The sequence below is a fragment of the Phocoena phocoena genome, chromosome 3 (genome assembly GCF_963924675.1).
Source record: "Phocoena phocoena chromosome 3, mPhoPho1.1, whole genome shotgun sequence".
Classification (NCBI taxonomy): Eukaryota; Metazoa; Chordata; class Mammalia; order Artiodactyla; family Phocoenidae; genus Phocoena; species Phocoena phocoena.
The window spans coordinates 112778067-112794006 of NC_089221.1; the positions used below are offsets into that span (position 1 = coordinate 112778067).

Consider the following 15940-nt stretch of genomic DNA (forward strand, 5'->3'; position numbering starts at 1 on the left):
CCTAGTGATTATTTTTCTCATGTGAATGTCAAAATGATATTTTTATGATGATATGTTAAAGAGACGACAAAGTGAAAGAATTCTTATTCCCTTGGGAAGTTAGTTTAGTTTATAATAAACCTTATAGTCTTATACTCTGAATATTTATAATAGAGAAATTTCTATATTACTATTTAAAGGGATGAAATAATTCTTTTTTGCCAATATCTTAGGAGGCTAAGGAAAGATTGATTCAAATGCTTGTAGTTACTCTGGTGTAGTAATAGTAGTTAATGGCAGAATTTAAAAGGAGTATGTGGTTGTATTTCTCGGTATTCAGCAGGTAGTGTCTATTATTATCCCTCTTATCACCATCAGCACAACCCAGTGCAAGTGCAGAAATTACAGAAGGAACTACAGAGATACCTCACTCGGAAGATTGGCTTTGAGGCCGTCATGAGGATTCGGTGCACCAAAGGTGGGGGCACTATTTTTTTTTTACACTTACAAAGGCGTAAATGTTGCTTTTGATATGAATAAATATACACATATTTCACCTGGTCTTTTCTAATAAGATTTGTTCTTCTAAAAAAAAAAAGATTTGTTCTTCTAAGGTATTGTACTTACTTTGATGGACTATGCAATTAAGAATAGAGAAGACACATATTGAAAAACTAAGGACTATTTTTTTTATAGGAATTGCTATTTTTTTTAATGTATTATTTTATTTATTTATTAATTTATTTATTTTGGCTGTGTTGGGTCTTCGTTGCTGCAAGCGGGCTTTCTCTAGTTGCAGCGAGTGGGCTTCTCATTGCAGTGGCTTCTCTTGTTGCAGAGTGCGGGCTCTAGGTGCGCTGGCTTCAGTAGTTGTGGCTCACGGGCTCTAGAGCGCAGGCTCAGTAGTTGTGGCACATGGGCTTAGTTGCTCCACGGCATGTGGGATCTTCCCGGACCAGGGCTCGATCCTGCATCCCCTGCATTGGCTGGCGGATTCTTAACCACTGTGCCACCTGGGAAGCCCTAGGGACTATTTTGAATATACTAAAAACCACTGAATTGTATACTTGAAAAGTGTGGGGTTTTTTGTATGTGAATTGTATCTCAGTGAAAAAATATCTCATCTCCAAAGAAAATAAAACATATTACTGATGGATTTTTATTCCACTTATTGAACAGTAGTAGTGGAAGATCTTTTTTTTTTAACAACTATTTTTTTTTTAATGAATTAATTTATTTTTGGTTGTGTTGGGTCTTCGTTTCTGTGCTAGGACTTTCTCTAGTTGCAGCGAGCAGGGACCACTCTTCATCGCGGTGCGTGGACCTCTCACTGTTGCAGCCTCTCTTGTTGCAGAGCACAGGCTCCAGATGCGCAGGCTCAGTAGCTGTGGCTCACGGGCCTAGTTGCTCTGTGGCATGTGGGATCTTCCCAGACCAGGGCTTGGACCCGTGCCCCCTGCATTGGCAGGCAGATTCTCAACCACTGCGCCACCAGGGAAGCCCACAACTATTTTTTAAAATTGTGGTAAAACAGATATAACATAAAATTTACCATTTTACAGGACTCCTCTGGTGGTCCAGTGGTTAAAACTCCATGCTTCCGACGCAGGGGCTCAGGTTCAGTCCCTGGTCAGGAAACTAAGATCCCACATGCTGCACAGTCCAGCCAAAAAATTAAAAATTAAAATTTTTTTTTACCATTTTACCATTTTTAAGTATACATTTGAGTGGCATTAAGTACATTCTCATTGTTGTGCAGCCATCACCACCATCCATATTCAGAAGTCGGGTATCTTTTAGTTTGTGTTCTTCTCATTCTGCACCTGCTACTAATACCTTGCCACACTGTTGCTTTGGAAATAGTCTCGCAGTTTCAGAATGCGTATGTTCAATATGTTTTTCAGGATAAATGTTTTGTGGTTGCTAAATGTGACAACTATTTTCATATGAAAGTGGGAAGTTATAATTCTTGATATTTCATTTCTCCACATTATCAACCTGTTTCTACTCTTTTATTCAGATTTTAAAATATTACTGCTCTGTAAAAGGGTATGAAGCAATAATATTTTACAGTGGAAAGATTATGTGAAATATGTAGCAAAAAATACGTATCAAAAGATAAGAATCCACAAACCTGTCCACTAGATAGATGTTAAAATCTGTTGATCAAATGACATGTCAAATGAAGTATCAGATAAGCACTTAAGAGGTTGCCACATCTCCAAACAGCACACAGATATTGGTGTCACCCATAACAGATCAATTTCCACAACAGCATTCTGTTTCCTTTTTTTTTTAATAGAAGCTTTATTGAGATAAAATTTACATATCTTACAATTTACCCATTTGAAATGTACAATTCAGTGGTTTTAAATATATTCACCATGATATTACCACGATCAATTTTAGAACACTTTCATCATTCCCAAAAGCTACCCTGTACTGATTAGGAGTCACTTTTCATTCCCCCACCTAGTCGACTGCCAGTCTACTTTCTGTCTCTGGACTCACCTGTTCTGGGTATTTCATATTAATGGAGTCATACAATATGAGGTCCTCTGTAACTGGCTTCTTACACTTTAATGTTTTCAAGGTTCATCCATGTTATAGCATATATCAGTATTTCACTACCCCCCCTTAAAAAATATTTCATTTGTTTTTATTTCTCATAGTATTCCATTGTATAGATACCTCATTTTGTTTATCCTTTCATCAGTTGATGAATATTCAGGTTGTTTCCACTTTTTGGGTATTATGAATAGTACTGCTATGAACTTTTTTTTTCTTTTTTTAATTTTGACCACGCTGTGTAGCACGTGGGATCTTAGTTCCCCAAGCAGGGGTCGAACCCACGCCCCCTGCGGTGGAAGCGCGGAGCCCTAACCACTGGACCGCCAGGGATGTCCCTTGCTATGAACATTTGTGTAGAGGGTTTTGGACCTGTTTTCATTTCTCTCGGGTCTATACCTAAGGTATATACTTGAGTCATAAGGTAACTATGTTTAGCTTTTTGAGGAACAGCCGGACTATTTTCTAGAAGTTGCACCATTTTACATTCCCACTAACAGTGAAAGTACTGATTTCTTCACATCCTTTTCAAAACTTGTTATTGTCCTGATTTTTTTTTTTTTAGCCATCTTAGTGGGTGTGACGTGGTATCTTGTTGAGGTTTTGATTTGTATTTCCCTGTTCATGAATGAGGTTGAACATCTTTTCTTGTGCTTATTGGTTATTTATCTTCTTTGGAGAAATGTCTATGCAGATCCTTTTTCCATTTAAAAACTTGGTATGTTTGTCTTTTTATTATTGAGTTTTATATGTTTTTAGATACAAGGCCTCTATCAAATATATGATTTGCAAAATACTTTCTCCATTTTGTGGGTTGCCTTTTTCACTTTCTTAATGGTACCCTTTGAGGCACAATCGTTTTTAATTTTGGTGATGCCCCATTTATCAACTTTTTCTGTTTGTGTTTTTGGTATCTTAATGTAGCATTAAACTACTGCTTAATCTAAGGTCATGAACTTTTTTATGTATGTTGTCTTCTAAGACTTTTATAGTTATAATTCTTATATTTAAGTCTTTGATTTATTTTTAGTTAATTTTTGTATTTGATGAGGTAGGTGTTTGACTTCATTCTTTTGCATCTGGATATACATTTGTCCCAGCACCTTTTGTTAAAAAGACTATTCTCTCGGGCTTCCCTGGTGGCGCAGTGGTTGGGAGTCCGCCTGCCGATGCAGGGGACACAGGTTTGTGTCCCGGTCTGGGAAGATCCCACATGCCGCGGAGCGGCTGGGCCCGTGAGCCATGGCCGCTGAGCCTGTGCGTCCGGAGCCTGTGCTCTGCAACGGGAGAGGCCGCAGCGGTGAGAGGCCCGCATACCGCAAAAAAAAAAAAAAGGACTTCTCTTCCTGTTGAAATGTCTTGGTGTCCATGGCCCCTTGTTGAAAATTAATTGATCATAAATGTGAGGGTTTGTTTCTGGATTCTGAATTTTATTCTTTTAATCTATGTCTGTCTTATGCCAGTACCAAACTTTCTTGACTGTTGTGACTTTGTAATAAGTTTGAAATTAGGAAGTATGAGTCCTCCCAACTTTTCTCTTCCTTACCAAGATGGTTATGATATTCTGGGTCCCTTGCATTTCCGTATGAATTTTAGTTTCATCTTGTCAATTTCTGCAAAGAAGCCAGCTGGTATTGGATAGGAATTGTGTATAATTGGTTAATTTGGGGAATACTGGCATCTTAACAATAATAAGTCTTCCCATCCAAAAACATGGTATGTCTCTTCTTTAATTTTTTCAACAATATTTTGCAGTTTTCAGAATGTAAGTTTTGCATTTCTTTTGTTAAATTTATTCCTAAATATTTTTTCCATTATATTTTAAATAGAATTATTTTTAAAATTTATTTCTCCTATAAATATAATTAATTCTTTGTATACTGATCTTGTATCCAGCAACCTTGTTGAACTTGCTTCTTAATTCTAATAGTTTTTTAGTATTTATGTTTTAAAGGGCCCATTTGTTGTATCCCATTCATTCAAGATTGATGGACCTCAGAAATGATTATTTCTGCAGATATTGGCTCTAAATTAAGGGGAGTGTACATCCTAAAAGTGCTTTTAAGACTTTTTCTACTTGGCAGGACAGAAGCTATTTTATATGTACCAAACTTTGCATAAAGAGCTTGGACATAGAAACCAACCTATGCCCTCTTTCTAGAGTGCTTAATTTACTAAATGTTTGTGGTTAATTTGTTTAGGTTTCTCTCTCTTTTAATGATAAATTACATTAAATTCATATTACATGAAATAATATGCTCTTGGTAAAGCTACAAAAAAAAAGGTACAGTACAAAAAGATATAAAATGAGAAATTAAACTTAAGCCAGTATAGTCTACCTCAGAGTTTCTCATATGCCCTTGAAAAAGTTTTCCCGTGCATATATAAGCATGGTAATATATTTTCGCCTTCAAATAAAAGCAGCGAGGGGGCTTCCCTGGTGGCGCAGTGGTTGAGAGTCTGCCTGCTGATGCAGGGGACACGGGTTTGTGCCCCAGTCCAGGAGGATCGCACGTGCCGCAGAGCGGCTGGGCCCGTGAGCCATGGCTGCTGAGCCTGTGCGTCCGGAGCCTGTGCTCCACAATGGGAGAGGCCACAATAGTGAGAGGCCCACGTACTGCAAAAAAAAGAAAAGAAAAGCAGTGAGGATCACATCTGGCTTCTTCTTCTGTATATACTTTGTTTTCGTATGTACAGAACTACATCCTCCTTTCTTTCCTGATTACTGTTGTAAAGTTGGTTTTTATTTCACAAGCAGAATATATACCTGTTATTTGTAAAAAATGAAAACATTATGGATAAAGCTAAAGTCCTCTTGTATAAGCTTGTGTGTGTGTTATTTCACTTTCACTCCATCCTTATGTAGTCACTATAACCACATTGTGGTAATGCTAAGTTTTTCTATACGTTTACATACATATGTACCTCTCCATGGAAAATATATTGTACAGTGTAGTAGCATAAATAACATTGTACATGTTTTCAGCGAGTCTTGGGCCTCTCACTGTTGTGGCCTCTCCTGTTGCGGAGCACAGGCTCCGGACGCGCAGGCTCAGTGGCCATGGCTCACGGGCCTAGCCACTCCGCGGCATGTGGGATCTTCCCGGACGAGGGCACGAACCCGTGTCCCCTGCATCGGCAGGCGGACTCTCAACCACTGCGCCACCAGGGAAGCCCAGCAAGTCTTGAAGATCTAATAATATTAGTTTATGTAGATCTGTCTCATGCTTTTTAACTTCTACCCAGTATTCAGTAGAATGTAAAAATCACAATTTAGTTATTTTCCTACTGGTTGTCATTGAAGATATTTCGATTTTTTTTGTTATGATTAATTTTTTTTTGCACATATAAATTTGGCACTTAATTGTATCTATAGAATAAATTCTTTTTTTTTTTTTTGAGTTGTCAGTGTGAGCAAGTACCAGTTGTGAGATTTGTTAGTAGAAACACTGTTACGAGGATATTTTATGAGGATATTCTAGGATAAATTCTTAGTTATGGAATTACTGGAGTGGAAGTAAGTACCCATTTAGAATTTTGGTAGATATTGCCAAATTATTACCAAAAAAAGGTTTTTGAAAATTTGAATTCATTTAAGAAGATATCTTTTATTCCTTCCCCACTCTCACTAACTACTGTGTATTCTTTAATATGATTCTGCTTCCAGTTACAATGTGTGGGTTGTTTTTCTCCACACTACCAAGCAGTTAACTCAGTTCTGACATCGTCTGTGTAGAGCTAACATCAGATCCCACAGGTTACGGGCTCAGTCTCACAAGACCGTCTCTCATCCTTCCCCCACCACCACCCCATTTCAGAAGCCAGTTGCAAGTCCAGTTTGTTACGTGTGCTTCTGACCAACTGGCTATAGATTGGATGTTCCAACAAATCCCTCCTTTGGTTGAAATTATTGGCTAGAGTGGCTTATAGAACTCAGAGAAACATTTTAATTACTAGATTACTGGTTTATTTTAAATAACTCAAGAACAGCAAAACAGAAAAGATGCATAGAGCAAGATATAGGGAAAGAGAAAGGGCATGGAGCTTCTGGAGCTTTCTTGCTCTCTTTGAGAGCTTCACTCTCCCCAAATCTCCACGTATTCACAATCCCAGAGCTCTCTAAAGGACCCCATCCTTTTGGGGTTTTATGGAGGCTTTATTACATAGTCATGACTGATAAATCACTGACATTTGGTGATTGATTCAACCTCTAGTGCCTCTCCCCTCTCTGGAGGTAGTGGTGGAGGGTTGAACTGGAAGATCTAACCCTCTTATCATATAGTTGAATCCTCTGACAACCAGCCTCCATCCTTAGGTTAACCTAAGTGCTTTCCAAAAGCCACTTTGTTAACATAACAAAAGATACCTTTATGACTCTCAACACTTAGGGAATTCTAAGGGTTTTAGGAGCTCTGTGCCAGAAACTGGTGAAGACCAAGTATATATTTCTTATAAACCACAATATCACATTTAAACTTTTTAATTTACTCTGTGCTATTCTGATAAGTGGCAAGGATAAAATGTAAATATATGTAGGTGCATATAAATCATTTTGATATATTTTTCTTTTCTAGGTCTTTCCATTCATACTTTCCATGGGAACTTCTTTGTTCGGTCCACAGACTTACTGTCTTTACCTAATGTAAACCCAGATGCTGGGTATGCAGTACAAATGTCAGTGGAAGAGAGTCTTAATGACACTCAGTTGGTTTCCTTTCAGTCAGCACTCTTGTATACATCCAGCAAAGGTAAGTTTTTTTGTTTGTTTTACTGTGGCAAAAACACATAACATGAGATCTATCCTCTTAACAAAATTAAAGTCTAAAATACCATATTGTTAACTATAAGCACAATGATATAACAAAGGTAAGATTTTTGATTTGGCCATGTAGTCTATGGCTTGTGATAAACTCCTTGAGAGTCTACTTAGTGTCTGAAATATGTTCTGGTAATACAACAGTCAATAAAACTGACTTAAAAACCTTTTTCTCATAGGCTTATTCTAGTAGGGGAGACAAACAATAAAGAGGATATGTAAGTAAAATAGTAGTATGTTACATAGTAATATCAGTTAACGAGAAACAGAAAGCATGTGAAGGGTTTAAGAAGTGCTGAGGGGATGGTTTTTTAAGATAGGGTTGTCAGGAAAGGTCTCACAGAGGGTGATGTTTGAGTTAAGTTTTGAAGGAGCTCAAATGGAAGATAAACACTTAAGGGTATAATTTGTTTAGTACTAATTAATTTATAATGTGTTTTGTCCTAAAGATGACGTGAAGGCTGGTTAAATTTATTTTTATTATTTTAAAGATTCACAGCTCTCACCCTATTCTGTTTTGTCTCCTTAAAAAAGGTTTTGGAAGTGTTTTTGTGCTATGTCTACTGACCTTCACAGCCCCACCAAAATCTATAAAAAGTGTATAATACAGATATTTTAATGAAAACCTTTAGTATGAGAGAAGTCCAGTTTTTGTACTATGATTGTAATACTGCATACTATAAATGTAAAAGTAAGATGGATTTCTGTCTCTGGGTATCATTTTTTATTTGACAGAAGAACATCCCAATCCTTTTTCTGCTCATTGATTTTTCTTAACATTTAAAAGGAAAAAGTAATATATAATTGACCTGTGGTAAAACCTACCATTTTAATGTATAGTTCCACAAGTTTTGACAAATGTGTGTGTGACCACCACCACAATTTAGGTATCACAGTCTGTTCCATTACCCCTCAAATCTCCTTGTGTTTTTGTAGTCATTTCTCTCCCATCCCCAGCCCCTAGCAACCATTGATCTGTTTTCTGACTCTGTAGTTTTGCCTTTTTTTTTTTTTTTTTAATAATTTATTTATTTATTTTTGGCTGTGTTGGGTCTTCGTTGCTGTGTGTGGGCTTCTCATTGTGGTGACCTCTCTTGTCATGGAGCAGGGGCTCTAGGCATGCGGGCTTCAGTAGTTGTGGCATGTGGGCTCAGTAGTTGTGGCGTATGGGCTCTAGAGCTCAGGCTCAGCAGTTGTGGCACACGGGCTTAGTTGCTCCATGGCATGTGGGATCTTCCCGGGCCAGGGCTCGAACCCGTGTCTCTTGCATTGACAGGCGGACTCTTAACCACTGCGTCACCAGGGAAGCCCTGTAGTTTTGCCTTTGTAAGACTGTCTTGTGAATAGAATCATACAGTAGGTAGCCTTTTGTATCTGGCTCTTTCACTTAGCATAGTGCATTTGAGATGATCCATATTGTTTCATCCAGCAGTAGTTATTTTTTATTCCTAAGTAGTATTCCATTGTACCCAGTTTGTTTATTCACTTTCCAGTTGAGGTACATTTGGGTTGTTTCCAGTTTTTGGCAGTTTCAAATATATCCCCTGTAAACATTTGCATTGGATTTTTGTGTGAGCATAAATTGTGATTTCACTTCGATTAATACTTTTTCAGTGTTTTCGACAGATGGCCAGGTTGTTTGGTGAGCTTATGTTTAACTTTTTAGGAAGTTGCCAAACTGTTTCCTAAGTGGCTGTACCATTTTGCATTCTCACCAGCAGTGTATGAGAGTTTCAGCTGCTCTGCATCCTCACCAGCATTTGCTGTTTTCAGTGTTCAGTTTTTGTTTGTTGTGTTTGGTTTGAGGTTTTTGGTTTGTTTTGTTTATCTCTTTTGCCATTTTAATAAAGTATAGTGATACCACTTTTAGTTTTATTTCATGTTTCCCTAATAACTTACATTGGATATCTTTTTATATATTTACTATTTGAAGTTTAGTTTATTTCTAATGTTTTGTTTTTATGGAAAATGTGATTATAATATCTATCCATGTCCACAAATCTTTGTCATTTCTGAAAATTTCCCTAAGATGGATTTCTAGGATTGGAAATAAAAAGTATAGAGATCAACTGTTTAGAAAAATCTTGGTATTGTCAGATTGCTTTTCAGAAATATTTTACCAATTTGTAGTCCCATCCAGTGCCCTTTTCATTTCAGCCTCTGATTTTGTGTGCATGTATCTGTGTGTGTCTGTATCTATGTATGTAATAGTTGTTGTTGCCAATATGATAGGCTAAACATTGTATCTTATTCCCTTTAGTTATCAATGTTTTTATCTAGACTAGAAGCACTAAACAATGTTACCCTTTTTTGTAGATATCACTTCTTCTCTTTAAAAGTAATTTGTATGAGCTCCTCCTAGATACAATTTCGTTAGTCTTCATGTGTCCCTGCAGGTTGTAGTGTGGGTATCCTCTCTAGTTTTTTTACTTGTTCTTTTTCTTTGTTGTTCAAGGTCTTGCTCATTAGAAATGTTTTAAAGATTGACATGATATTTGATATTTTATGGCTCTCAAAAGATTATCATTTTTGTTTCTTGTATTTATTGATTTTTATTGTTGTGGGTAATTACCAAAGAGGAAGTATTGTGACTATTAGTTGATTTCTTTCATTTTTTTTTAATGAAAGCTTTATTTGTTTGTCTGTTTGTTTATAATTTGGCTGTGCTGAGCGGCTTTAGTCTATTTCTTTTAAACTTTTTTCCTGTGATTAAAAAGAAACATAAAATTTCTCTGGACTTTAAATATCAAAACAAACTCTAGAACACATCTTGGAGTAGTGTTGTCTTACAGTATGTATATTTTCCCAAAATTGTGTTTACGGAAAAGGATAAAGTACCAAAAAATTCAGAAAAGAAATTTTTAAGAAGCTAGCATGTTACCATCATTTGGATATGATCCCTGTGGTCTTTTCAGTAATACCTTGAAGAAAAATAATTTTGTAGTAAAAAAGATAAAAGAAATAATGCTTTAGAGTTTTCACGAATTAAAGTTTTGATACTATCCCTGCTTACTATATATAACCCTGTTTGGTTCCAAATTGAAAAGAACTGATTTTTCCGAGTAACTTTAATACAAACTATTTTTTATAGTGCTGGCCCTCACTATCATTTGTGTGTTTTGTCCAAAGGTGAAAGAAGAATTCGTGTTCATACTTTGTGTTTGCCAGTAGTTTCAACTCTAAATGAAGTCTTTCTTGGAGCTGATGTTCAAGCAATTTCAGGGTTATTGGCCAATATGGGTAAGAATTGTTGTCACCTATTGCAGATATATTGCAAGTAGTAACATTTGAAATGTCCACATAGTTTTGTTTTCCTTTAAATAATTAGCTTTATGATTTCAATATTTTGGATCCGGTGTATGCCTGCTAAGTAAATGGGTCTGCTGCAGATAACCTGATCTTTTTTTTTTTTAATTTAAACAGTTTTATTGAAATGTAGTTTCAGTTTATTGAGATATAAGTGATATAACAATCACTTAACCCATTTAAGTATACAATTCCATTGTTTTGAGTATATATACAGATTTGTGTGGCCATCATCTCAGTCCGGTTTTAAAACATTTCCGTCACGCCCAAAAGAATCTCATGTTCATTAACACTTACTGCTCACTCCCTTCTTCTTTCCTCACTGGCCTTAGGCAACCACTAAACTGTTTTCTGCCTCACAATCTGCCTGCTACGGACTTAAATAACCATGTTTTCCTTAATGTCTTCCATCTCAGAGTTGCTTTCTTGGATTTTTTTTTTTTTGGATCCTTTTTTCACATACATAGAGCTTAACATCATTTTGTTTCTTGCTCCCTTTCTCCTTCAGGGATGACTACCAGTGGGTCCATTTGCTTCAAACTCAAATCTGCCTATAATAGGAATAATTACCTATTTTCTTGAATTTCCTATTGGGAAAATTTTTCTTTAATGGAACAGGGTAAAGAATCTAACCTCACTTTAGACTCATGTGTTGTCAAAAGTTAAAAATTGTGACCTAAGAAATTTGAGGGTCATTGCCTTTATATTTTGTTGAACTGGTATGTTTTGGTAACAGTGTGATTATTATTATTTTCAGCAACAACTATATATCAGGCAGTATTTGTGGATTAAAAAAATCTTCACAACAAATATTAGTTCTGTTATTAAGTTTGGTTGATCCCAGTATGCACTTTTTTCACATTTTGTCAAAATCTTTAAAATCAGGATGTCTTCAGTTGATAAAGTCTTAGAGTTACTGTTGATCAGGTAACAGTAGTCTTCATTCTTTCTTACTTGTGTACAAATTTGGTCATAGCAGTTAATAACATCACTTCATTGAGTGTATTTTTTTTTTTTTTTTTTTGCAGTACGCGGGCCTCTCACCATTGTGGCCTCTCCTGTTGCAGAGCACAGGCTCCGGACACACAGGCTCAGCGGCCACGGCTCACGGTCCCAGCCGCTCCGTGGCATGTGGGATCTTCCCGGACCGGGGCACAAACCTGTGTGCCCTGCATTGGCAGGCGGGCTCTCAACCACTTCCCTGTGCCACCAGGGAAGCCCGAGTGTATTTTTGATAACACATGAATTGAGTTTAGTTGTAGTTTGAGAAGTCTTCAAAACAATTAGAGTGTTCTTAGTATTGAAGAAATTTTTTGAGTATAAAGAAAAGCATAAAACAGTGGCATGACAGATGATGAAGATCATCTAAATAGCTAAGAGTTCTTTCAATAAATATGAAATAAAAATTCTCTGTGGGGCTTCCCTGGTGGCGCAGTGGTTGAGAGTCCACCTGCCGATGCAGGGGACACGGGTTCGTGCCCTGGTCCGGGAGGATCCCACATGCCGCAGAGCGGCTGGGCGCGTGAGCCATGGTCGCTGAGCCTGCGCGTCCGGAGCCTGTGCTCTGCAACGGGAGAGGCCACAACAGTGAGAGGCCCGTGTATGGAAAAAAAAAAAAAAAAAAAATTCTCTGTGTTAAGAAAGCATGTGTGTTTAATTGCAGAGTTTTTTCTTTGTCAATGATACATAAAATAAAATGGTGAGTTACAATTAATAACATCTTAGATTTGGCGAAATACAGTTTTCCCATTTTACAAGTAAGGATACTGAGACTCATGAAAGTTAAATTACTTGCCAAATATTCATACTGCTAGGAAATAGCGGAACAACATTTCAACACAGGTTGGTTTGATTTTCCAAAGTATGTGCTTTTAACTGCTGTGTTTGGTTCCTTGTGTATGTAATAACTTGAGAGAGAATTTGTATAATTTTAAAAAAACTTTTCTTTCCTTAACAGTGGGGTAGCTAAACTTCTATCTTTTTTCTCTTTTGTCCCTACCTCAACCTCTGTTAGCTGTTGACAGGTCTGTGACTGCCAGTCTGAGTGATGCTCGGGACGCCCTAGTGAATGCTGTCATAGACTCTCTTTCAGCTTATCGTTCTTCAGTCCTAAGTAACCAGCAGCATGGACTTATGGTTCCTTTTTCTTTGCGGCTTTTCCCACTGTTTGTGTTGGCTCTCCTTAAACAGGTAAAAGAATCAGAATCAGAAACTAACACAGTGAAAATGTCAACAGCCAAAGTTTTTGTCCTGTGAACCACTAAACATTGTATATATAACTTTACATCAGTTAAGTTTTCTGAGGACAGGGACCTTAACTCCTATTGTATCTTAAAGGATTTGTAACCAAAAAAATTTACAAAATACTGATTTAAAGTATGTGCCTTCTTTGTAAGAGATGCTCACTGATGAAGTATTCACTGATGTTATCAAAGATGCAAATGATCAGTTTTCCAGTTTTTCAAAACAGGAACTGTATATTTTACTGCTAGAGCAACAAGTCACACACGAGACTCTTCTTATGATGCTTTCCTGCTCCCTACAATATTTCAGCCATATTTCATTTCTTTTTTTTTGTAATGCAATTACTATTTATTTATTTAGGCTGCGTTGGGTCTTCGTTGCCGTGCACGGGCTTTCTCTGGTTGCAGCGAGCCGGGGCTACTCTTCATTGCGGTGCACGGGCTTCTCATTGCAGTGGCTTCTCTTGTTGAGCACAGGCTCTAGGCGCACGGGCTCAGTAGTTGTGGCGCATGGGCTCAGTAGTTGTGGCACATAGGCTTAGTTGCTCTGCAGCGTGTGGGATCTTCCTGGACCAGGGCTCGAACCTGTGTCCCCTGCATTGGCCGGCGGATTCTTTAACCACTGCGCCACCAGGGAAGTCCCACATTTCATTTCTTAATCTTAGAAATGCCTTCTCATACATGTGTACCTATTTCCATGATGTGCATTATGCTTTCCTATCCTTGTCTTTGAGCTCAAATGTTGTCTCTCTGGTAGTTGCCTTTCCTTCTGTGACCCGGTAGCTCTTTGTGCATATATTTATTTATAGAGGACATTTAAAAAATATTTATTTTTTAATTTTTTATATTATTATTTACTTGTCTCCCCTGCCTACCTTTTGCCCATACCTCTGGCTCCTGAAAAAAGAAAAAAGGGAAACTCTAGCCTGGTGGAGGAGGCTTATTTTCCCAATGACCAAAATATAATGTCCTTAGAAAACAAATGTGGTTACCAAAGGGGATAGCGGGGATTTGGGGGGGAGATAAATTAGGAGTTTGGGATTAACATACACATTACTATATATAAGATAGGTAAATAACAAGAACCTACTGTATAGCACAAGGAACTATACTTAATATCTTATAATAACCTATACTGGGCTTCCCTGGTGGCGCAGTGGTTAAGAATCTGCCTGCCAATGCAGGGGACATGGGTTCCAGCCCTGGTTCAGGAAGATCCCACATGCCGCGGAGCAGCTAAGCCTGTGGGCCACAACTACTGAGCCTGTGCTCTAGAGCCCGCGAACCACAACTACTGAGCCTGCGTGCCACAACTACTGAAGCCTGCACCTAGAGCCCGTTCTCCACAACAAGAGAAGCCACCGCAATGAGAAGCCCGTGCACCACAACGAAGAGTAGCCCCCACTCGCCGCAACTAAAGGAAGTCTGTGCACAGCAATGAAGACCCAATGCAGCCAAAAATAAATAAATAAAATAAATATATATATTAAAAAAGTCACTTATACTTGGAAAAGAATCTGAAAAAGAGGAAACTGAATCACTTTGCTGCACACTTGAAACTAACACATTGTAAATTAACTATACTTCAGTTAATAAAAAATGTCTAAACTTGTAGACTTGGTATAACTTTCCCTTATAAAATTTTATTAAAAAGTTCATGTTAGGGGCTTCCCTGGTGGCGCAGTGGTTGAGAGTCCGCCTGCCGATGCAGGGGACACGGGTTCGTGCCCTGGTATAGGAGGATCCCACATGCCGCGGAGCGGCTGGGCCCGTGAGCCATGGCCGCTGGGCCTGCGTGTCCGGAGCCTGTGCTCCGCAACGGGAGAGGCCACAGCTGTGGGAGGCCCGCGTACCGCAAAAAAAAAAAAAAAAAAAAAAAGTTCATGTTAACAGATTACCTGGGGAACCATCCCAGATTCCAGGATGAATTAAGGACTGCTCTTGTCAATTTGTGTACTTTCTGAACTCCAGCATTGGCCTGTCAGGTGTATGTTGTCTCTTCCAGGCAAGAAGGGCAACCTGTTACACATTGATAGAAATAGCTTTTGAATCTACTTCTAGTTTCTTTAACTCAAATTATGTATTTCCACTTCTGAAAATAATGTAAATACACAGAGGTTACATAAATACTTAAATTTTAACATTTAAGAATCTGAGCTCTTCCCTCTTCAGGTCTTTCATTAAATGCTGTCCTTCACTGAGGCCTGCCTTCCGTCATCTCCCCATTTAATATGCAGTACTCTCATCCCATCCCACCCTGACATTCTTCATCTCTCTTTCTTCCTTTGCTTTTCTCCATAGCACTTCACACTGAAATACCACATATTTTGCTTGTTTATTATTTACTTCTCCCTTACTAGGATTTTTGTCCACAAGGACAAGGATTTTTAACTTGTTTGTCTACCACTTTGTCCCTGCATCTAGAACAGTTCTTAGTACATAGTAGGCAGTCAGTAGATATTTTTTGAATGAATAAATGGAACTTCTTTCATTTCCCATAGTACTCTTTCTTTAAGAACCTTTTCTCTTCTTGCTTATTTATAGTCAGTGCATTTGGGTTTTTATTTGTTTTTTAAAAAATAATTATTTATTTATTTGGCTGCACTGGGTCTTCATTGCGGCATGCAAGATCTTCATTGCGGCATGCGGGATCTTTAGTTGTGCAGGATCTAGTTCCCTGACCAGGGATTGAACCCAGGCCCCCTGCATAAGGAGCACAGAGTCTTAGCCACTGGACCACCAGGGAAGTCCCAGTGCATTTGTTTTAAGGCATACTTTCATTGCTGTTATCTCTCTGCCTCTTTCTATTCCTTTCCATCAATAGAAATGGCTAAAACCTTACCTCAGAACTTCATTATTCTTCATGGAGCTAATATTCCAGTTGAAACTCACAATTACTTATTATCTGTATGCTGCTAAGCAGTTGTCTTCAAATTATTAATTTTCCTGATTGATTTGTGAGCTCTGTTACATTATTTAATTTCTCTAACTGTGGGAGAAACAAGGATAGTTAACCACCATTAATCAT

General features: G+C 37.9%; 1 protein-coding gene across 1 annotated transcript in view; it reads left to right on the forward strand.

Annotated features, from left to right (window-relative positions):
* The window catches only part of SEC24A (SEC24 homolog A, COPII coat complex component), a 57965-nt gene that overhangs the window by 35941 nt on the left and 6084 nt on the right, over window positions 1-15940 (forward strand). Inside the window, 4 exon segments of the mRNA XM_065873428.1 lie at window positions 247-457; window positions 7122-7295; window positions 10493-10603; window positions 12684-12859. Of these exon segments, the coding sequence (XP_065729500.1) occupies window positions 247-457; window positions 7122-7295; window positions 10493-10603; window positions 12684-12859 (672 nt within the window).